Genomic DNA, 22,722 nt, shown 5'->3' with positions numbered 1-22,722 from the left:
TTTTGATCTGCCACCATCTGGTGTAATCTCTGTTGACATACCCTGTTTTCTGCTCAGGCCCTAGGTCCCAGTGCCACTGTGAACAGCATCACAGCCTCTTTGAAGCAGCAGAAGACTGGTGTCCCTGTTGTCGGTTAGTGTCTCTTCTCTCCAGATTATCTCAGTGCTTTGTAGGACTGGGTGTCGGTGCTGAGGAGGTCAGCTATGGAAGGGACCCTCTCAGTTCCAAGGCCATGATTAAGTGGCTGTATTACTGTAGTGGTGGCAGCTTGGAGGGAAGGGTACACTATGACTTTGTCTGTTTGTATTTTTCAAGACAGGGTCTTACTATGTAGCTCTGGCTAGCCTGGAGGTCACTGTGTAGACCAGGCTGACCTTGAATTTACAGAGATCCACCCGCCTCTGCCTCCCAAATGTTGCAATTAAAGACATGAACCACCATGGCCAGCATAATGCAACCTCTTTTCATTTTTAAACTTACTCCAGAGAAGCCTGTGCCCCGTCTAGGGCATGTCCTATGCTGTCTCTATTATTTCTCTCTCTGCCTTTCATAATGCCTGTGCTTCAGTCTGAATTAAAATCTTTTCTGAAGAAAACTTTGCTTTCAAAAACCATGCAGTGACAACTGCATGCAGTGTTCGTGCACATATGCACATATTCACAGCTGCAGCTTGAGCCCTAAATGTCCACACCTGTACATTTGGGGCACTTCTGAGTTGTGATTTTGGCTTTTGCAATTTCCCTTCCCATCTTCAGAACATTTTTAGGAGATAGATATTTGTATTATCTTACAACTGATGATAGAAATTGAAGGCATATCTAAGTATTATCAGTTCTTTACATTTGCTATTTATATCTGCCTAAAATGTTTTTTTTCTTCCCCTTGTGGGAGATGGTTCTTAGTTACATGACATACTCCTACAAGTTAGAAACTATCAAGGCTTCATCTTGAAAGCTGTCTTGAATATTGTGTCCATGTATTTGGCACCTGAGTATTTGAACGTCAGGTGGACACTCCCTCATACCAGCCTCTGTGCTTTGGAAAGTCAGTAATAAATAAGCTCTAAGCTAACTGCCTTTAAAGTTGCTGTTACTGGCTCTTTCTAGTATGATAGGCAGTGGTCTGGAATGTTTTTCATGTAAAAGCCCTGCTGCAATAGCATTTTGATGGCATTTGGAGTGGGCCTTGCCTGTTCCCCTACCATCTTATGTTGTCTGTCTCGTCTGAGCAAGCTCCTCTACCCAGGACCTGTGTGCTCATTCCCTTCCTCTGAGGCTGGCAGGCCATCTTTGCCAACACCTTTACACATGTACCATGGGAAGCAAAAAATCATTTTAGACCTGGAGCCATTTTGCTGTTCTGTTCAGTTGTCTAGTCCCTATGTCCATTCTTGCTGCCGGCCTGGTTATGGCCTTCAGGACAGCTTCAATTTCTCCTTTCTGTAAGTTTTTCTGATGGCTTGCCAGCATCAAAGAGCACGTCTGATCTCTCTGTAAAGACTGTAACATTTGAGGATTCCTTGTCTGAGTTTATCATGTCAGTGTCCCATGGTTCCAAGGCTGGGTGATATTAAATTTTATATCTTGTCACTGACAGAATAACCCCATCATGACACCAAGAGCATGTTTGTAGGAGCAGCTTGCTGCTGTGGTGGCAGGATTGTATGGCAGCTTATTGTAACATGGCACCAGCCAGGAACCAGAGAGGTCAGGTTCAAACCATAAACCCCACTTCACCTCAGCTCCTGTGTCTGTCAGCTATGCCCCCTGGCAAAAAGGTCCTGCAGCCTCCCAAAACACTGCCACCAGCTTGGGATGGACTGTTTAGATACAGAAGTTGTGTGTGTAGGTAGTAGTGTATTTTACCAAATCCTAATAGGTAGAAAGAGAGAAAGTCTTGTAGTTCAAAATAGTTAGCAAAAACTACTCTCAAAGTTAGTCCCAAATATCCCATAGCCCTTCCCAAGCTAACTCTGGTGTGAATATGCTCACGGAGACATTGGCAGCACCTGCAGATCATTCTCTGTACTGGTTTCATGTTCAGTGCTATACAGCAGCACAGACTGATTGTAGGCCCTGCAGAAATGGAGGATTCCTGGCCATAGCTTGAAGTAATGTTGGGAAAGAGCTAGACTTGGAGCTAAATGTTACAGCCTTGAGTGCTTCTGCAGGGATCTGACTACTCAGTCCTCACTGAAGAATCCTCAGAGTATTTTTATTAAAATGAAATTAAACATGAAAATGTAAAACACGTCCCCTTCTGCTCGTCAGCCAACCCAGGTTGTCACTCTGCTGTCTACATTTGACATGTTATATTTATTGTTGGTTAAGTCTAGAATCAAATACAATTAGGTTTTGATTTTAAAAGACAATAGATTACTTTATAAATTTACTTTTTTTAAAGATAAAATCTTATTCAAGCTTTAGCCACCATGAAATTATGGACCTTGTTTATCCCTGTTTTAATACTGATATTTTTATATAATCAAAACTTCTGGTAGGCTTTATATACATAGCTTCGCTTGGTGGGTGATGGATGGTAAAGGCTGGATAGATGATAAATAGGGGTAATTATAAACTGTTTATGGTCAGTAGAAGAATTTGGATTACAAAATATATTGAAGAAAATTCAAATTTGATCCCAGCATGGTCACACAGGCCTGTCATCTCAGGTCTCTGAAGGAGAAGCTGGAAGATTGAGTGTAAGGCCTGCACTACAGAATAGCAGTATCCGTCCCAGAAAAAAAAGGAAAGGAATTAAAGCCTGGCAATTCTTAATTTATGTGTGTGTATATATATCATGAGTTTGTGTAAAATGCAAAATTATGTTTTAAAAATTCTCTTGGATTATTCTTATATTGTTAAATATTTGAAAATCATTTAATAGTATATATATGTAAACATACTAGTAGAAATTAAATTACTAACAAATAATATGAGGAGACATTGTTACATATAGCTCTTTCATGCCTGTGCTTCCTATATATGACTCCTAGTTATATAGGAGCCTCCTAAAGTCTAAAGGGAGAAATACCCCAGTTGTTGTGATGACAGAGGCCCACCCGACACTACTTCCCATTTCACTTTAAAGTCACAGCTTTGCTGGATCTGGCTTAGTTCTACCACACCTTCTGTCATCACTCGATGCTCTTACCACCGCCACATTTTCTTTTATGTTTAAAACAGAAAAGTTCACACATTGTAAAATGTAGATCTTAGATGTATAATTTAACAATGAAAAGAAACCATACAGTGCAGGGCTAGAGAGATGAGCTGGTGGTTAAGAGCACTCATTGCTCTTGTAGAGGACCAGGGTTGGTTCACCCATAGTGCCTCGCAGCCATCCAAAACAGTTCTCTGGGACTCAATGCCCTCTCTGGCCTCCAAGGGTACTGTGTTTATGGTACTGATACATATATGCAGACAAAACACATACATAAACACATCTAAAAAATTTTAAAAACTAAACCAAAAAAATGAACACTAGCCTTCTCTATTCAACCTTCTTGTGCTCTGAATCACCAGTGAACATGCCTGACACCTGACACCCTCTCTCTGTTCTCAGGGCAGGGCCTCTAGGCTACGCTTGCTCTGACCTCGCCAGGTTACAGGGTGGCAGGCCCATTTTCACTTGCCTTCCATTCTTGCTTTTAGATGCTGGGGTTTGTATGCCACCGAAGATGGACCAGAGAAGCCAATGGAAACTGAACCTGCTGGAATGACTGCCTTGTTTGGAAGGCATCGCCGGGAAGACCATTTGTCCACTCACTCCTCATTGTGCTTGTAGCTCTTTCTCCTCAGAGACCTAGCTGTGGAGAACTGGGATGTGGGAGTCTGCCCTTGAACTGCCTACAGCTGCAGTGAGCACCAGGCCGCAGCTAGCAGTAGGCAGTCCCGACTTTCTTTTGGGTATACATCGTAGGTACTTTATCAGAACTTCGTTTTAGCCAGCATATTGCAGTCTTTTTAAAAAATGCTGTTTAGCTGGTCATAGTAGGATATGCCTATAATCCCAGCAGCCCAGGAAGCTGAGGCAGAAAGACTGATGCAAGTTTAAGACCAATGTGGGCTACAGCAAGGCCTTAACTCAAAACAACGCAGCCTGCTGTTCTTATACTTAGTAGTGTTTGAAAGCATGATTCTTAGGCAAATCATGAACTGGAGTCTCATTCCCAGATCCAGGCCTGGTTTCTATTTTGACCTTAGATAACTCATCATTGATTTAATCCTCAGTTCCTGTTGTTCGTAGGGAATGATGTTCCTGGCTTCTACCTCAAAAAGTGAAGACAAGTGGAACCACATTTCTAAGTTGTTCTGTTTGTTGACATAGCGTATGGTATGCATGTAGTCAGTGCTGCAAGCATTCGGTAAGATGTGATTGCATAGCTGGCATCTTTTCATCTAACTCAAAGCAGAATAAAAAGCTAAATGTGTTTGGAGACTGGAGAGTTGACTCAGTGGTAAAGAGCAGTTGTTTTGCAGAGGACCTGGGTTTGATTCTCAGCACCCACATGACAGCTCACAATTGTCTGTTTTCTCCAGTTCTAGAAGTCCTAACGTCCTCTTCTGATCTCGGTACCAAGCAAGCATGTGGTACACAAACATATGTGCAGGCAAAATACTCATACACACAAAATAAATCTTTAAAAAAAATTTTTTAATTAAATGTGTTATTCTACCATGTTATGTGCTACTAGCTTTAATTGGGCTAAGCCTTCTCTAGCTGGCGCTGTTACAGGGACTGTTCTATTGCCTGAGTATATTGTTAGAGAGTCATCAACAGTAAGATGGACTTTAGTAACGGGTAGACAGTGGGCATGTATGGTAGCAGGGTTGGAGATTACTCTCTGTTCCACAGACACTGCCTCCTTTAACTAAAGCATTTTGTCTGTATCCAGGCAGACTCATTGAACTTTTTGTTTGGCATTTTGACATCGGATGTGGAGATGCACAGTTTGAAGTTTGCCTAGCTGTTGTGGTCTTGCTTTAGTCCAGTATTTCCTTACTGTGCTCCCTCCTCAATTTTGGAACTATAATGTATACCCTATGCTATTATATTATATGTTAAAAGTATGTGATTTGCTTTTTGGCTTTGATTTTACAGAGGATAAAGAGATTGCATAAATAATAAGAGATTGCATAAATCTCAGAAGAAACTTTGGACTTTTAAACATTGTTGAGAGTGTGTTAGTCTGTGGGGACTTTTGAAGTTGGACTAAATGCATTTTGCATTATGTTATGGCTGCAAGTATATGCGGGCCAGGAGTGGAATGTGGTGGTTTGAATAAGTGTGGCCCCCATAGACTCATGTTTGAACCCTTGGTCCATGGGGAGTGGCACTATTAGGAGGTGTGACCTTGTTGGTGTAGATGTGGCCTTGTTGGAAGAAGTCTGTCACTGTAGAGGTAGGCTTTGAGGTCTTCTATGCTCAGGCTACCCCCAGTGTAGCACAGTCTCCTGCTGACTTCAGATCAAGATGTAGAACTCTTGCCTTGTCCAGCACCGAGTCTGCCTCCAGGCTGCCGTTCTTCCTGCCATGACAGTAATGGGCTAAACCTCTGAGACTGTAAGTCAGCCCCAGTGAATGTTCCTTCATGATAGTTGCCGTGGTCATGGTGTCTCTTCACAGCAATGAAAACCTGACTAATGAAACTGGTCTGTGTTTCATTCTGTTTTCAAAAGATCTTTGGAAGAATGAGATTACTTTTTCTCTTTTGTCAAGTCTAGAAATTGGTCAGTTTATTTTAATAAGAGGTTTTGAAAGATTATTCTTTGACAATTTCATATTTTCATATAACATATTTGATTTGTTCTCATTTGCCTCTCTTCTGCTGAAACCCTTTTTCTTCCCAAGAACTCCCTCTTCTATTTTCATGTCTTTTTAACTTAGGGATGATTGTATGAGTAGATGTGGAAGGCTAGTTACTGGAACATGGAGAATTTTTTTGTGGGTATACCACCTGGAAAAATAATGTCCCTCCCTAACAAGAGTTTCATGATTAATCCTTGAGTAAGTTAAAATCTCTTGTATGTTTTTAATACCAGAACCAGGCTTTCCTTACTTTGTGTAAACTAACAGAAAATGCTGTTTGACCCTCAGTATATAGATCTACTCAAAATGGTAATTTAAGAAAACTTACCTAAGCATTTGTTATATAATTCAACTTTTCTGGATAGTTTAAATTTTTCACAAAATAGGAAAAGAGAAGACAGTATTATACATTGGAGAGCTCTACCACGTGGCTCACTCTACAGTGGGTTTGCTCCAGCTAGATGCCAGGTTTAAGAGGCTGTGAGGACTTCGTGATGACTCTTTGTCAGGCACCAGGGAACCCTGTAACTTATGTGACATTTATTGTAGCGAAAAGCTATGGAGAATGGGGAAGAATCTGAGCTAACAGCCTGGAAATGGAAACAAATGTGCCTGCTGACAGTGGTGTGGACTTTGACAGGTGCTCGGTTTCCTTAATGTTACAGCAGCCCAGAGTGGTAGTGCACACCTATAAGCCCAGCATTCAGGAGGCAGGGGGTTGTGGAACTTTGAGTTCAAGACCAGCTTGGTCTACAGAGTGAGTTTCTAGACAGACAGCCGTGGTTACATAGAGAGGCCCTGTCTCAAACAAACAAAAAATGTAATGGTACAGCAAGAAGAATTAATATGTACCAATTGTCGACCTCTTAAATATGCAGGATTAAATTTTGCTCCTTTTGAGATTAAGTGGGAAGAGCAGGCCTTCTGTATTGAAGGCTGATTGTAGGGTATGGGACAAGGTAAATGAAAGCTAACTTTGAGGAAAGCTGTTGAGCTTTAGAAAATACAAGAGTTGCCCCTAGGTTTAGGTTCTATCTCAGCAAATTCTTACCACAATAAGAAAGGGTCTTGGTTTCTCTGGCTTGTGTTGAGTAAGGTTTGCTCTTGGCCTGTGTTGGATCATGTAGCTTTGTTCATTGCTGCAGACATCAACAGGGAACTTGCAAAGAGCCATCTTCCTCAATTTGTGGACTTCATATTCACACATTATAGCTGAGGCAGAAACTAACATTTGGAGGTGTTGAGAGGAATTTTCATTGTTATTTTGTGGTGCTGGGCATCGAACCCCTTCAGGGCCTTGCACATGTAAGTCAAGTGAGCTACACTCTCAGACCTAATGTTTTCACTAGATCTTTATGAATATAGCTTGGTATATAACTTAGCACTTGTACACATCTTAAATACATTTGTCTGTTTATGTGCACATACACTTAAAAAACGTGTCGTTGTTGTACCTGAAGAGTATGAAACTTGACATGCAGTCAAGCTGGTCTTGAACTGCTGCAGGCCTTACCCAGTCAAAGGGCATTTAGAAGTAAACAAGCAATCAAACAGACAAATCCTGGCAGTTCTTAGTAATTCAGGATGACTTAAGTTTGAAAGCAAAATCAGATTTTTTTTTCCTCCTTGTCTTAGTTACTGTTCTACTGCTGTAAAGACTCCATTACCACAGCAGCTCTTAGAGAAGAAAGCATTTAACTGGGGGCTGTTTACATTCAAAGGATTGTTTATCACTATGATCATCATGGTAGGTAGCATGGGTGTAGGCAGGCAGGCATGGTGCTAGAGAAATGGTTGTGGGCTTTACATCCTGTTCCATAGGCAGAGGAGACGCTGGGCCTGGCACACACCTCCCACAAGGCTACACTGTTAATCCTTCTGAAACAATTCCATTCCCTGGTGACTAAGTGTTTGAACATACAAGCCATTTTCATTGAAATCACTGCTCCTGTTTTGCTAGTCCATATTGTAGATGCTCATGGGAGTCTTCAGCTATTGTCCCTGGCCTGAGGATGGAATTCTCCACAGGTAGCTAACTAAATGCTCAAGATCAGTGCTTCTCAACTTTCTGATGCTGTGACCCTAATACAGTTCCTCATGTTGGGGTGACCCCAACCATAAAAGTATTTTATTGCTACTTTATAACTAATCTTGCTACTGTTATGAATCATAATGTAAATTATCTGATGTGCAGGATATCCGATGTGTGACGCCCAAAGAGGCCACCCATAGGTTGAGAACCTCTGCTCAAGAGCCCTTGGTGCTGTTTGACAACACTAAATAGTGCTCTTGAGTCCTGAGCCTTCTGTGTTCTCTGTGCGCATAAGCTCTTTCCTGTGCCCGTCTTTACTGTTTTGGCGCTGAAGTCCCAAGACTTCAGCAGACATCTTGATATAAAGATGAGGGTTTGGGTTCGGGATCCACATATTTTAGAGTCCTTGGACAGAGGAACAACACTTCTCCAAGCTTGTGTGTTCCTTGTTTCCAGTAAGCATTTCTCAGTGCGCTCTGTGGCGTTTTTAGTGATAATCATTCTTTGCCTGGAGTGGCATTGTAAGTAGGTTATTTACAGTTTCCCTGGCTCTGCTCACTAGATAGCAATACATATTTTCATCCCTGTTGGAACAAACTTTTCATTCTACCCTCAGTTAGCTGTTCAGCTTAGATGATACCAGAAATACTAAACTGCTGTGTTTGTGTGAAGCCTGTCTTTTCTGCGGGGACAGCTGGATCTGGTGAAGGATTGAGAATGCTCTGAGAACACAGTTGTATCAGCTTTTAGTGTTTCAGTTTTTATAAGTGTTTAAGCCAGAGTCTCCCTTCAGAAAAACACCTCTCATCCTTCCCTCGTCAAGACCCTTCACCCTCTGGGGCTCATTTACTTGGGCTCATCAACATCTCTCTGAAGATAGAAGTGATTTATGAGTTTTCTAATTTAATGAAGTTTAAAACACATTTTCTAGCCAGGCGGTGGTGGCACACACCTTTAATCCCAGTACTTGGGAGGCAGAGGCAGAACTCAGAGAACACGCCTTTAATCCCAGTACTTGGGAGGCGGAGGCAGAACTCAGAGAACATGCCTTTAATCCTAGTACTTGGGAGGCAGAGGCAGAACTCAGAGAACTTCTGAGTTCGAGGCCAGCCTGGTCTACAGAGTGAGTTCCAGGACAGCCAGGGCTACACAGAGAAACTCTGTCTCAAAAAACCAAACCAAACCAAAACAAAAAACCCCCACATTTTCTAAGAATTTATAGGGTTTACCAATGCAGTGTGAAGGTGTGGAAAGATGGAGGTCTGATCAACCTGAACTTGTCCCTAGTGAGTGCTCACTCAGTGTTGTCAGTAGAATAGTCTAGGAAGAAGCTGAGGTAAGATGTATGGAGGCTTTCTTCTCTGATCTGATTCTCTTGGGCAAAGCTTGGTCATCTTGCCAAATCATGGGACCCTCAGATGTCTTTCCATTGCTCTTCATCTCCACCTCCCAGCTTCAGCTCTCTGATGTCACATGAATATGCTGACCCTCCTGGTCTGGGTCCAGGCTCTGACATGTTAGGCACACATGGAGTTGAATGACTGGCTCTCGGAGCCTCTGCAAGGTAGAGATACGTGCTTTCCAGGTGTGCAGTTGTGACTAAGACCCTCAGTAAGATTTGAAGGCTCATGTTTAAGAGTTAGAAGTCACAGTTTTAACTATTGGGGTCACTTTCTGGGGTACAGATCCTGGAGCCTGTATCTATTTTCCATCATTGGTAAGAAACAGCCACTGGTTAATACAGAGAAACTGATTGGGATGGCTGGGGTCTCCAGTCACATTCCAGACCACTGATGGCGTCGACAGCAGCAGCTGCTGCTTCACCCCACATCTTGGGGACATGTATACACCTGAACAGACTAGGGTATCAAATTCCTTTCAGCCATTGGGCAGCAATTGATCAGAGGGAGTCCTGGGACCATGGGATGTCTAGAAGTTCCTTGACCACTGCACCCTTCCCTGCTCTAAGGGGCTCTGAAACTCCCAATGTCTTAAGGTCTGGTCTCTGGGGATCTCACTGGGACCTTCAGAAATGTGAGGTGTTCACCAGATAAGATCACTCGGGCATGGATTCAAGCCATAAAGTCTTTATTAACTGGCAACTAAACTGGGTGATCAGGACCTGCGTGTAGTCCCAAGTTTTCAGAGTGAGCTTTTTTTAAGTACAAAAATCACATCCTGTGTTGACTCCTCAATTAGCAAGAATACTTAGCTGAGACACAGTGCTGCTTTGTGGGAGAATAAACTCAATTATTGCATTCTGTAGGGGACTGGATGGAGAGCCTCTTTATCCTCTAACATCATTTACTCTTAATTTTTTTTTATCACATTTTTCCTTAAGTATATTTTAACAGCAAAGTATCCCTACAGTGGGAAGCACAAAGGGCAGGATAATGTTAGAGCAAGTTTTTCCCAAGAGAAACTTTCTGAGCAGTTAGCATGGTGCATGTGATTCTCTCATCTGCCCCTTCCATGTCCAGGCTTTTTGTATTTTTTAAAGTGATGTGTACAACCATGTGGCTCTTACTAGGTCAGGAAATAGACACACTTTAAGGGGAAGGGGACAGACACAGGGGTTTTTAATGCTACAGAAATGAACATGCCAGCTCAACGCTGTGTGTAAAAGGTTCAGCCTTCATACAGTAAAGCTGGCACATTGTCACCACAGTGAACATGCTGCATCTGTTCAGAAGCACCTTCTGTAGAGGAAGAAAGGCCCATGTTCCTCATACTCCAGGCGGTGGACCCACAGCGGTTGAAAACCCTGGAGTGAGGCTAGGATAGACCCACCAGTCCAGACTGCAGTGTCTCTCTCAGGCAGCACATTTACCTGTGGGGTGTCATTGGGACACATGCTGCTCAGTTCTTTCTGCAGACGGTTAGGGAAACCCCTGAGCATAGTGCTGCCCCCACAGAGCAGGATGTTCCCCATGAGGTCTCGTTTGAGTGCAATGTCACACTTGTTAAGGCAGGACACTGTCTGGGTGTGGAGGCCCAGCTGCATGGACTTGATTAGAGATGGCTTGAAGAACATCTCTGAGCAGAGGAACCTCTCCTGACCCAGACGGATCTCTTTCCCATCAGGCAGAGTGTAATGGATCTCATGTTCAGTGGGAGGGATTTTCTTCTCTTCAATGGGGTCCAGGGCCACGAAGCAGCATTTCGTCTTGATGTCCTCTACAATACTGAGATGGTCCTCAGAGAAGTGTTTTCCAGAGTTGTTCATCAGGTTCATCAGGTAGGTCGTTAGGTCAGATCCTGCATAGTCTAGCCTCCCTGTGATGCTGGGCAAAGGGTAACCCTCATAGATGGGGACCACGTAGGACACACCATGTCCAACCTCCACCACCAGACCAGAGGTGCGTCCATAGGAGTACATGGACAGACGGGACTGGTAGGCAATGTGCATTGCAGGTGTGTTGAAGTTCTCAAACAGCATCTCAGCATACTTCTCTCTGTTGGTGTGAGGACTCAGGGGTGGATCTGAAACCAGGACTGCATGTTCCTCTGGGGCGATCTTCATCTCCTGTCGGAAGAGGTATTCCCAGATGTCCTGTACTGTGTCCCAGTCCACAATGATGCCATGATGCAGGGGATTGACCAGCTTGAGATGTATATCTGGGTTAAGGAGCTCATGCCCCACAAAGGTCTCTTTGCGATTATCCCCAGTCTTGGCTGTCTCCATATAGGGCTTGCCCACTGTTGTTGAGATCTTATGGGTGGGTTTTGGCAGGCCAGCAAAGCCACATTTACAGAAGCCAGTGCCCAGGTCCACAACCACTGCTTTGGTCACCTCTAGTCTTGGCCTGTCCTTGGACATAGTTGACTTAACAGGGTCTTCTGTCTCAGCATTGTCCCGACGGACCCATACTGCCCTCTTTGCTGGGCCATCTTTTAGGGAGGCAGTCTGGAGGACCTGTGTCTGCATGGAGGCCTGGTCACTAGCTTTCTTGGCAGGTCCGTCCCCTATGTCTGTTGTCTGTGGAGCCCACACACCATCCAGAGGCATACTGCTCTCAGAAAGCTCCCGATCCTGCTGGCTACAAGGCCTGAAAGGCTTAAATCAGAGGACAGCTTGAGAATCTGCCCAACAGTGACATCACTGATTGTGACATAACTCAGCAACCAAAGGCTTTCTAGACACTGGAGACTGGTGTTAGGATACATTAGAAATACTTTCAATGCCCCCCCCAATTTTGTAGTAAAGTTTGATTAATTCATTCAGTTAATAGTTGTTAAGTGCCTGTGACATGCTAGGCATCCAGGAATACCACAGTGAAAAAGGAGCAACAGAACCCTGCCTTTATCTGGTCTACATTCTAGTTGGTGTGCATGGCGGGGGTGGGTGGGGGGTGTAAGGGCGTGTGGGAAGGGGGAACACAATATATTTATTTGTTGAACAAAAATAGAATTTAGAAAAGTTTTAAGAGAAAAATCAGAGAAGAGAGAGAGGAGATTGGCCAGGCTGATGTGGTATATATAGGCTAGTGTAAAGAGCTGAAGGAGGTGACCAGGTGACATGTGGTTAGGGATGCAGTCGATACAGAGGACTAAGTCACATGGCTGGTGAGTTAGTGCAGGGGCAAGCAAGACACAGCCAGCTCCAGCCCATGGTGGTTATATAAACTGATGGTTGTATAACCTGATCTGAGTAGCCATATTCATTCCCTTATGGATTGCCTGTGAGTTTGAGAAACAGCTGAGTCAACATCACTAAGACTGGCCCAAAAGTTGAATGAAAATAAACGTGACTGTCTCTGAGAGAACACGTTGGCTGACAGGAGAGTCTGTGAGAAGACTAATATGACAGGGGAAAGAACATGGAAGTTTAGATGGAGTGGGTGGGAGAAGTAAGTCTGGTGTGGAGGAAAAACAGGGCCCATCAGGCTGTGTAAGGACTTCACTCTAGGTAGGCAGGGTTAGAAAGCACTAGAGAAAACAGAACAGGTTAATGCCATCTTGAGTTAGTTTTACCAGGGTCTACTGTTGCCATAGTAACTGGCAAGCCTTGCCTGCACTTTGGGCACTAAGGTGATGAGAACATAACCTTAAGAAGAGTGAATTTTGAACACAGGCTTGCACTCCTTCATTAGGATCATAGAGTGTGCATTGAAGTCAGACCCTACTGAGTCCCATCAATGGGAACACTTAAGGTTCAGGTGTACAGACAACATCCAGAAGGGGTAGACAGCCTTCTTCCTCAACATGTGCTTCACATACATGTTTGCCGCTAACATGCATGTCTGAGACTGCTTGAGCATCTAACTCCAGCTGGACACACCAATCCCACACCCACCACACTTAGTGCAGAGGTCTTTAGACCTGGTTAATTGGTGTTGGGTGAACTTCAGTTAAAGAATTATCACTCTTTGAACCTCTACACTAAGTGCAGAACCCAGAATCTAACCTTATGCCTCATCTTAGACCTTACCCTCAGCTCTGTGCTAGACGTGAGACAGACACTATGGTGATGGGTTCTTTCCTTTCAGGAGGTGGTGGCAGATCCCCATGGCCTTAGATGTGAGATGGAAAAAAGGCAAAAGGCTGCCAATCTTATGGAATGTTCCTGGCCTTGTGGAATGAAAGAGGGGCCAGCACAGGCTCTGAGCTTTGAGACTAAAACGGAAGCAGCCTTCAAAGTCTTTAGGAGACTTGGTTAATTGGTATTGGGTAAACTAAAGTTAAAGTTATTATCACTCTTAAAAAACGGTTTGCTCTTGAATTCTGAACCTCTTTAAGGCTCTGCCCAGCACCAAGATTCTGCAAAAATAACATACCAGAAGTACCTAGTGTTCTCCCTGATTTACTATAGGGGTTCAAATTATCAATGTCAAGGAGCAGAGGAATAAGTGAAAGAATCACTGAATGGTCAGGCATGGACATGTGAGAAGGAACGGAAAGCCCCTTGGTTTGGTGTGTTTGGGTTCTAAAGCTGCTGGTTATTAGCCGTGTCCTGGAGCAAACCATTAGTCACAGATGTGTATGGAGGGCAAGAAGAGCAAGTCCCACCCTCCAGCCCCCTTCTAAATGGACCATTCCTGGTGACATCACAACCCAAGTGGTTGCCAAGGCACTGCTGGAGGTGGGCTCTCATTTCTCCCCAGGAGCTCTAGGGTGTGGATGTAGGAAGGTGAGGAAGGGAGGCAGATGGCGACAAAGAACAGCCCTAGCCCTAAGCCCATGGGCACAGCCCAGGGCGACCCTGGAGAGGCAGGAACACTGCCAGCCCCCGAGGCTGGTATCCGGGACACAGGTTCCACTCAACTGAAGACAAAACCCAAGAAGATACGGAAGATCAAGGCACTGGTCATTGACCTGGGCTCCCAGTACTGTAAGTGTGGCTATGCGGGAGAGCCGAGGCCCACCTATTTCATCTCCTCTACCGTGGGCAAGCGCAGCGCCGAGATGGCTGCGGATGCTGGAGACACCTTCAAGGAGACGTACGTGGGCCATGAGCTGCTCAACATGGAGGCATCTCTGAAGCTGGTTAATCCACTGAAGCACGGAGTCGTGGTGGACTGGGATTGTATCCAGAACATCTGGGAGTACATCTTCCACACGGCCATGAAGATCCTCCCCGAAGAGCACGCAGTGCTGGTGTCCGACCCACCGCTCAGCCCCACCAGCAACCGGGAGAAGTACGCTGAGCTCATGTTTGAGACCTTCGGCATCCCTGCCATGCATGTGACTTCCCAGGCACTGCTGTCCATCTACTCATATGGCAAGACCTCCGGGTTGGTGGTGGAGAGCGGACACGGCGTGTCGCATGTGGTGCCCATCTCTGAAGGGGATCTGCTGCCAGGCCTGCCCAGCCGTGTAGACTATGCGGGCTGCGACCTCACCAACTACCTCATGCAGCTACTCAATGAGGCAGGCCACAAATTTTCAGACGACCACCTGCACATAATAGAACACATCAAGAAGAAGTGCTGCTATGCCGCGCTGCTGCCAGAGGAGGAGATGAACCTGGGCCTGGAGGAGCTGCATGTCGACTACGAGCTCCCAGATGGGAAGATCATCACCATCGGCCAGGAGCGCTTCCGTTGCTCCGAGATGCTCTTCAAGCCCTCCCTGGTGGGCTGCACCCAGCCTGGCCTCCCCGAGCTCACGGCGACCTGCCTGGACCGCTGCCAGGGCACTGGCTTCAAGGAGGAGATGGCTGCCAACGTGCTACTGTGTGGTGGCTGTACCATGCTGGATGGCTTCCCTGAGCGTTTCCAGAGGGAGCTGAGTCTCCTCTGCCCAGGGGACAGCCCCACAGTAGCCGCTGCTCCGGAGAGGAAGACGTCAGTGTGGACCGGCGGCTCAATCCTGGCCTCGTTGCAAGCCTTCCAGCAGCTTTGGGTCAGCAAAGAAGAGTTTGAGGAGCGGGGCTGTGCAGCCATCTACAGCAAGTGCTAAGGGGTGGGCCCCACAGGCAAGAGCTGGAGTGCAGAGGCCCCTCCTTGGGCCTCTCTATACCTTTACAGAATTTCGCATAAAAGTTTAACCTGTAACGGTCATGTCTGGTCTGGAGTTCTTGGTCGAATCTGATAACGGGTGGGTAGAAGTTCAGTTTAGAAACGATAATCCTCTCCTTAGCCCAAGTGAATATGACTCAGCCTAGTCCCCAGATGTGAGACATACCTTCTCCTTGGGAGGCAAGGTGAATGAGGGAACTGCTCTGGCAGTGTTTCCAGAAAGGAAGGCAGCTTGAAGTGGCCTTCTGCCAAGTAGAGAGTCTCGTTAAAATGGCTGATGCCTGAGTCAAACCAGACTGAGCTACTCTCTGATCCTTTAGGTCTCTAAGCCAATACATCCCACCTCCTGTGCCAGCTCCAGTTGCATGTCTGTCTGTCCTCCATCTGTCCTTCACAATGGCCTTCCTCTGGAGCAATGGTGCATGGAGAGGCCAAGATTAGGGAGGCCTCTTATTGAAACATTAAAAGCAACACCCCACTTTTCCCTTCACAAAAGAACAACTACTTAAGAATTTTGTTCAAAGTTTTAGAGAATATCTGATACACAGATACAAAGACCAATGGGCACCCCAATCATTGTCCTGTTTATTCTCTTCTGATTCATCCCTGAGGTTAGACCCAGAGAGTCTTGAAAGTAGGAATTGTACCTCCCAGAAGCTCTTTTTTTTTCTTTTATTGAGTATTTTCCTTATTTACATTTCAAATGTTATCCCCTTTCCTGATTTCCCCTCCAGAAACCCCCTGTTCTCTCTCCCCTCCCCCTGCTTCTACTAAGGTGCTTCCGCCCCCCATTCCCGCCTCCCCACCCTGGCATTCCCCTACACTAGGGCATCAAGCCTTCACAGGGCTAAGGGCATCTCCTCCCACTGATGCACAAGGCCATCCTCTGCTATATACGCAGTTGGAGCCATGGGGCGCTCCATGTGTACACTTTGGTTGGTGGTTTAGTCCCTGGGAGCTCTGGGGGGGGGGTGTCTGGTTGGCTGATATTGTTGTTCTTCCTATGGGGTTGCAAACCCCTTCAACTCCTTCAGTCCTTCATCTAACTTCTCCATTGGGGACCCCGTGCTTAGTCCAATGGTTGGCTGTGAGCATCTGCCTCTGTATTTGTCAGGCTTTGGCAGAGCCTTTCAGGAGACAGCTATTCAGGCTCCTGTTAGCAAGCACCAGATGCTTTTCAAGCCCCCCCACATGACCTATATCCCAGGGTGTGAGTTTTCCCACAACTCAGGGGAACAGATTTCTTATTCCAAGTTGTGAGATAAATGGTACAAGTATCTCCCTTCACATGACAGATGTTCAGGAGGCTTGAAGATACTGAGTCTTGTCTTACTTCACCAGCCTAGTAAACCAGAGTCTCTTGTTAATTTGTGTCCAAAGTGCCCTCTTGATTTTCTTCTACCTTTTGGCAAATTACTAATCCCTCTCTTTTTAAAGTATTATAAAATATCCCTTTCACATGAGAGAAATGGGTTGAAATTTCATAGTCAACTTTAGGCTTTAAAATTAAGGCCAATATCTTATCAAAGGAGAATCTTGTCTTACCTGAGGTTTCCAGAGTCATGAATGACACAAAATATTTAAGTCCTACCTCTTGGACATGGCATGACATCTGCAGCGCTTGTCCCGGTTGCCTGATCTCTCCTCACTAAATATTACCAAGTATGCACCAAGTGTTATTTGTATACTTTTTAAAAATTTGGTCAGTTTTAGTTTATTTTTATTTTTATTTAAACTCTCACTCTGTTGTGCTGGATGGCCTCGAACTCACTATGTAGACCAAGCTGGCCTTGAGCTCACAAAGATCCACCTGTCTCTACCTCTCAAGTGCTGGGATTAGCGTGATAACCACCCTCAGCTTGTAAAGAGTGTTTTAAGAAAACAACTTGAGGGCTGGAGAGATGGCTCAGCGGTTAAGAACACCAACTGTCCTTCCAGAGGTCTTGGGTTCAGTTCCCAGCAACCACTTCTTCTAGTGTGTCTGAAGATAGCAATAGTGTTCTCATATAAGTAAAATAAAAATAAAAAATCAACTTGATTTTGATATAAGTCACTAAGCGTTTTCTGTTTGCAGACTGGAGAGATGGCTCAATGGTTAGCAACAGGTATTTCTCTCACAGTCCTGCCGAGTTTGGTTCCTAATAACATTTCTGCTGGGTGATTCCCAGCCACCTGTAACTAAGAGCACCGAGGGGATCCAGTACCTCTGGTGAGCAGCTGCATCTGTAAACATATATCCACATATACACATTTAAAAATCTCTATAAAAAAAGTTTTCTGTTTGACTGTTACATTTTTCTGACCAACCAGTAGGAAGTTAAAGATGTGGCCTGTTTGGTATGTATGCTGGGGCTGCTTTTAATAGCTGCTAAGAGTTGATAATTATTCAGGAGTAACTTGAAACATGCCATAATGGGACAATTTATACCCACAGAGCAAATCTGTCTCCTCCAGCTTGTTTAAATTGGGAGATGGGAGAGAGTAGATCACCACCTGTGAAGACAATTCCCCCAAAACCCAAACCAAACCAAACCAAACCAAACCAAACCAAACCAAACCAAGCCAAGCCAAACCAAAACACACAAAAAAACCAAAAAACCAAAACCAAAAAAACCCAAAAAACCCAAAACAAAAACAAAAAATACCAACAACAAAACAAACAAACAAACAAAAAAAATTACCACCACTACCAGAACCAAACCTGAGTGGACCTCCTCTCCAGTGGTTCAATAGACCTGGGAAAGAAACAAGGAACCCATATTTGAAAAGTTCTCTGAGCAGCTCTAATAGACATTCTATTAAATTGCTCAGAAGAAGGTGTGGCACATACTGTCCATATTTCAAGCAGACCATAAGTTTATTTGACATTAGAGGGACAAGCCAACAGTGCTGGTGGCTAGATGCCACTCCTTGGAGTCAGGATAGCTTTCTCTATAAGCAGCTCCACTCTCCCTCAACCTCTCATCCACTTATCTGTCTACTCTCCTGGGCTATGCTTGTGGTGTGCTGGTTAGTTTTATGTCAACTTGACACAAGCTAAAGTCATCTAAAGGTGTGTCAAAAATGCCTTCATAAGATTGGGCTTGTAGGCAGGCCAGCATTTTCTTAATTAGTGATTGATGTGGGTGGGCACAGCTCTCTTATAGGTGGTGCCATTCCTGGGCTGATGGTCCTGAGTTTGATAAGAAAGTAGAGTGAAAAAAAGGTAGGAGGAACAAGCCAGTATGTAGTGCTCTTCCATGACCTCACATCAGCTCCTGCTTCCAGATTCCTTCCTTGAGTTCTTTTCCTGACTTCTTTCAGTGATGAGAAGTGATGTGGAAGTTGAAGAAACTTTCCTCCCTGAGTTGCTTTAGTTACGGGGTTTCATCACAGTGACAGTAACCTAAATTAGGACAGAGATTTCTTACCAGGATAGTAGGGTATTACCATGACAAATGTGATTGTCTTGTTTCGGGAAGGATTATGGAAGGAACTTTGGGGAAGAGAAGCCATTGAGTGTTCTAAGCTTGGTGAGCTGTTCTGTGGGAGATTGGAAGAAAGGAGTGTTTAGAGACACACAGATGGTGAGGGCCTGTCTTGTGAAGTTTCAGAGGGAAGTTTAAAGACTCTTTGTGGCCATTCACTATTTTGAATTAAGATTCTGTGGTTCTGGTGGGCTGGGGCTGAAGAATCAGCAGCAGCTAATAAGATACCAGCACTGCTAAAGTGAAACCTTTGCTTTGCTAGGATACTTGATGCTGATCAGATGGAGCTGAGGAATTAGCAGTGATCAAGAAGAGACCAGGATGGCTGAAATCTAGGAGGTATCTCCTTAGGGTCAGCTCATAGAGGCTATGATGCAGAGGTATCCAATGTTGTAACTTGTGTTGGCCGCTTATCTTGGTAATGTGTAAGGATCACCCAGAAGGTACTGGGTTTGAAGACATGAAGGGTCATGGAGAGCAGCTGAGGCTTGGCACTCTGAGAGGTCAGGGAAGACCATTGGTGGAGGTGCAGGGCTAAAGGGGTCATTGCAGAGAAGTTGAGTCTTGGCACCATGAACAAGGCCCAGAAGAGCCTATTGGTAAAAGTGCAGCCCGGTTGCAGCAAGAGATCCCAGAATTTTTAGAGATACCGTTACCATGGGTAGACCACCAAAAACATCATCAGTGGTGGAGTGGAGCTGGCCTGAGAGTAGGAGATAACCTGTGTGTGCCACAGAGGGTGGAGCTGGAGGAGTGACCTGGGCCCTTTGAAGGAGTTCAGAAAATAGAAGCTGGGAGAATCTCAGAATATGCCTCCATAAGATCAAGCTGAGGCAAGCTTGATCATTTGCTTAGTCAGTAATTGATGTAGTAGAGTCCAGTCCATTGGGAATAGTACTAGCTCTAAGCAGGTGGTCCTGGCTTCCTCAAGAAAGCAGGCTGAGCAAGTCATGGGAGCAAGCCAGTAAGCCACACCCCTCCATGGCCTGTGCATCAGGTTCTGCCACCAGGTTCCTGCCTTGTTTGAGATCCTGTCCTGACTTCCTTCAAGAATTAAACAGTAATGAAGAAGTGTAAGCCAAATAAACCGTTTCTTCCCCAAGTTGCTTTGGTTATAGTAATAGTACCCCTAACTAGGACACCAAACCAAGAAGCGTTTCCCACCTACCTCTCTACACTACTATGACCATGGGTATGTCTGCTTTGGCTTCTGTCATCTGCACAGACTCTGCAGAAAGGACAGTGACCTCATTTGTCCATCTCAGCATCATGGGCCATTGATCTTGGCCTGAAGCAGGTGCTCAATACGTTTCTGGTAGAGGTTATAGGTATTTGTTAAGAGTCTCAAACCTGCCGGCATGCTACAGTCACTTGGGGAGTGCCTGAGTTTACCCCGAATAAAATCAGAATGTCTGGGGTGGGGCAGTTGCCCTGGCATGATAGCAGAAGCCTCCAATTAATTCTGATGTATAGTCCAGTTGAGAACTACTGTTCTAGGGAAGCCTCAAAGGCCAGTCTTTTCTATTTTCATAGTTAGAAAGGCCATCATATCTAGCATCTAGCGTATCTAAATGCATCATATGTCACCCTGGAAATATGTCTCCTGAGACGTCAATCTGCTCCTTCAGCATTCTAGAGGGGTCTGAAAAAGATCCAGCCCTCCAAGTTTCTGCACTTATGTAAGTATGTAAATGAGCAGAAATCAAATGAGTCATTGCAAGTCAGAGTTCTGGCAGAGTCAAGCTAGAAAACCCTTGAGTTACCTCAGAAACAGAACAAACAAGGCTTGTAACAAAATGTTCTTTTGATAATACCCGCTTGACTCTAGTCAAACGTCAATGGAAAAAGCCATGCCTAAGCCCCTGGAACTGTGGTTTCTTCAAGAAAGAACTCTGTGCAAGAAGGTTCTGTGCAAGATTTGTACTTTTAACTCTTTCATTCCACAGAAGTAGGCGTTCTGTTCATACTCCTCCTACAAGCTATTAGTGGTTCTACACAGAGCTGAGTCTCCATCACTGTTCAGTTACGAACAAGGGATGAGATGTGAGTCTTCTTGGCATCCAGCCTGCCATCTCCCCATCCCCCTACCCCCAGTCCTCTGGTACAGTGGAGCTCAGTGGAGAGCTGATCTTATCCTCCATCCTCAGTGAGTGGAACACTGAGAGCATGACAGCTTTTACTGAAGCTGGACTTCTCCCTAGCTGGTGTGTGACTAGTGTAGGTCATCTCTTCACCATAGCCATGGAAGTGCCCGTGAGGCACGGTGGGGAGCTGAACTTCCAACCAAAGTGGTCATTGAGCTTTACCTCCGTAGGGAGCTGTCCAATTGAAAAAAAAAATGAGACTGAGAGTCTTTGTGATGGTTATATAGGCTTGGCCCAGGGAGTGGCACTGTTAGGAGGTGTGGCCTGTTGGAGTAGGTGTGACCTTGTAGGAGTAAGTGTGTCACTATGGGTGTGGGCTTTAAGACCCTAGTCATAGCTGCCTGGAAGCCAGTCTTCTGCTACCAGCCTTCAGATGAAGAGGTAGAACTCTCAACTCCTCCTGCACCATGCCTTCCTGGATGCTGCCATGTTCCTACCTTGATGATAATGGACTGAATCTCTGACCTTGTAAGCCAGCCCCAGTTAAATGTTGTCCTTGGTCATGGTGTTTGTTCACACCAGTAAAACCCTAACTAAGATAGTCTTATAACATCAATATATATATACATATATACATATATATATGTGTGTGTGTGTGTGTGTGTGTGTGTGTGTATGTGTGTCCGTTTCCTCTTTGGGGTCACATATTAGATATCTTGCATAGCAGATATTCATATTACTATTCATAACAGCAGCAAATGTAAAGTTATGAAGTAGCAAAAAAATAATTTTATGGTTGGGGGTCACCACAACATGAGGAACTGTATTAAAGGGTCACAGGATTAGGAAGGCTGAGAATCGCTGAACTAGTTGCAGGTACAGGGTTGGGGGTTTCTGAGTCTTTAGGTGGGTAGTGTGGAGAACGGTATATGTGCATAGTACATGGAGGTGAAGCAGGCAGGCTGCCCTGTGCATTGTTATAAGAGGATGATGTGCATTATCCAAACCAAATGGGGGTCCTCAGCTACACTACTGTCTTCCGTGCTTGCCTGCCTCAGAACCAGCCTCCATCTTCCTGGAACAAATACTTAGCCCATTGAAGTCTGGTTCACTGGTCATTAAAGTGAGAGCGTCTACCAGGGAGAGGGATGCTGGATGTGGCCATAGGCCAGGGGAGGTTACAACATGATTTGGGAGAAGGGAGATGTTTTGGTGAAATTTAGATGGAATGGTGGTATTTTGATAGGTTGGAGGTGAAGCGGGCTTAGATATTATGGCAAGACAGAGGTGGGGTCTCACCCCTTAGAAACTCCACATGAAGACATAGATTGTTAGGGTGCAAACCCAGGACACTTCTCTTTGTCTAGGTGAATTAGACCTTGCAGGCAAGAACTAGTTCTTACTGAGATGTTTTAAACCTGCATTCCTGGAAGAGGAAGAGGAAAGTATGTAGGAGCCAGAGGGGATGGAGGGCACTAGGAGAACGGGATCAACTGAGCAAGGAACCTCACAGATGAGCTCACAGAGACTGAAGCAGCAAGCACAGGGCCTACGTGGGGCTGCACCAGGTGTGTATTATAGCTTTCAGCTTAGTATTTTTTGGACTCCTGACTGGGAGAACAAGTGAGTCTCTGACTCTTGTGCCTGCTCTTGGGACTCTTTCCCTCCTGTTGGGTTGCCATGTCTGACTTTCATATGATGGCTTTTGCTTCATCTTATTATCTTTTTTTTTTGTCAAACAAATAAAACAGACAATCCTGTACTTCACTAGGACAATGAAAACAGAACAAAATAACATTCTTTCCTTTCTAGCTTGGTGTGGTGGCACACACCTTTAATCCCAGAGGTGGAAAAATCTCTGAGTTTG

At 45.0% G+C, this 22,722-nt stretch overlaps 3 protein-coding genes across 3 annotated transcripts in view; 2 read left to right on the top strand and 1 right to left on the bottom strand.

Moving 5' to 3' along the window:
• Nucleotides 1–5,156, top strand: part of Elp1 (elongator complex protein 1) — a 54,998-nt gene extending 49,842 nt beyond the window's left edge. Inside the window, exons 36-37 of the mRNA XM_028779961.1 lie at nucleotides 58–133; nucleotides 3,655–5,156. Of these exons, the coding sequence (XP_028635794.1) occupies nucleotides 58–133; nucleotides 3,655–3,722 (144 nt within the window). The 3' untranslated portion in view covers nucleotides 3,723–5,156. The remainder of the gene's footprint in view (nucleotides 1–57; nucleotides 134–3,654) is intronic.
• A 5,242-nt stretch (nucleotides 5,157–10,398) lies between these two features.
• Actl7a (actin like 7A) lies at nucleotides 10,399–11,900 on the bottom strand. Its single transcript, XM_028780027.1, has one exon. It carries the CDS (start codon nucleotides 11,851–11,853, stop codon nucleotides 10,531–10,533), a length of 1,323 nt encoding a protein of 440 aa, XP_028635860.1. The 5' UTR covers nucleotides 11,854–11,900; the 3' UTR covers nucleotides 10,399–10,530.
• Nucleotides 11,901–13,930: 2,030 nt separating this feature from the next.
• Actl7b (actin like 7B) lies at nucleotides 13,931–15,340 on the top strand. The gene has a single exon (XM_028780026.1). It carries the CDS (start codon nucleotides 13,992–13,994, stop codon nucleotides 15,243–15,245), a length of 1,254 nt encoding a protein of 417 aa, XP_028635859.1. The 5' UTR covers nucleotides 13,931–13,991; the 3' UTR covers nucleotides 15,246–15,340.
• Nucleotides 15,341–22,722: the final 7,382 nt, after the last annotated feature.

This window comes from Grammomys surdaster, unplaced genomic scaffold, assembly GCF_004785775.1.
Source record: "Grammomys surdaster isolate TR1022 unplaced genomic scaffold, NIH_TR_1.0 363, whole genome shotgun sequence".
Classification (NCBI taxonomy): domain Eukaryota; kingdom Metazoa; phylum Chordata; class Mammalia; order Rodentia; family Muridae; genus Grammomys; species Grammomys surdaster.
This window is presented reverse-complemented; position numbering and strand designations above follow the sequence as displayed.

Excerpts from the sequence above, each read along its gene's own strand:
- Actl7a (XM_028780027.1), bottom strand. The coding sequence starts at position 11,853 with ATGCCTCTGGATGGTGTGTGGGCTCCACAGACAACAGACATAGGGGAC.
- Actl7b (XM_028780026.1), top strand. The coding sequence starts at position 13,992 with ATGGCGACAAAGAACAGCCCTAGCCCTAAGCCCATGGGCACAGCCCAG.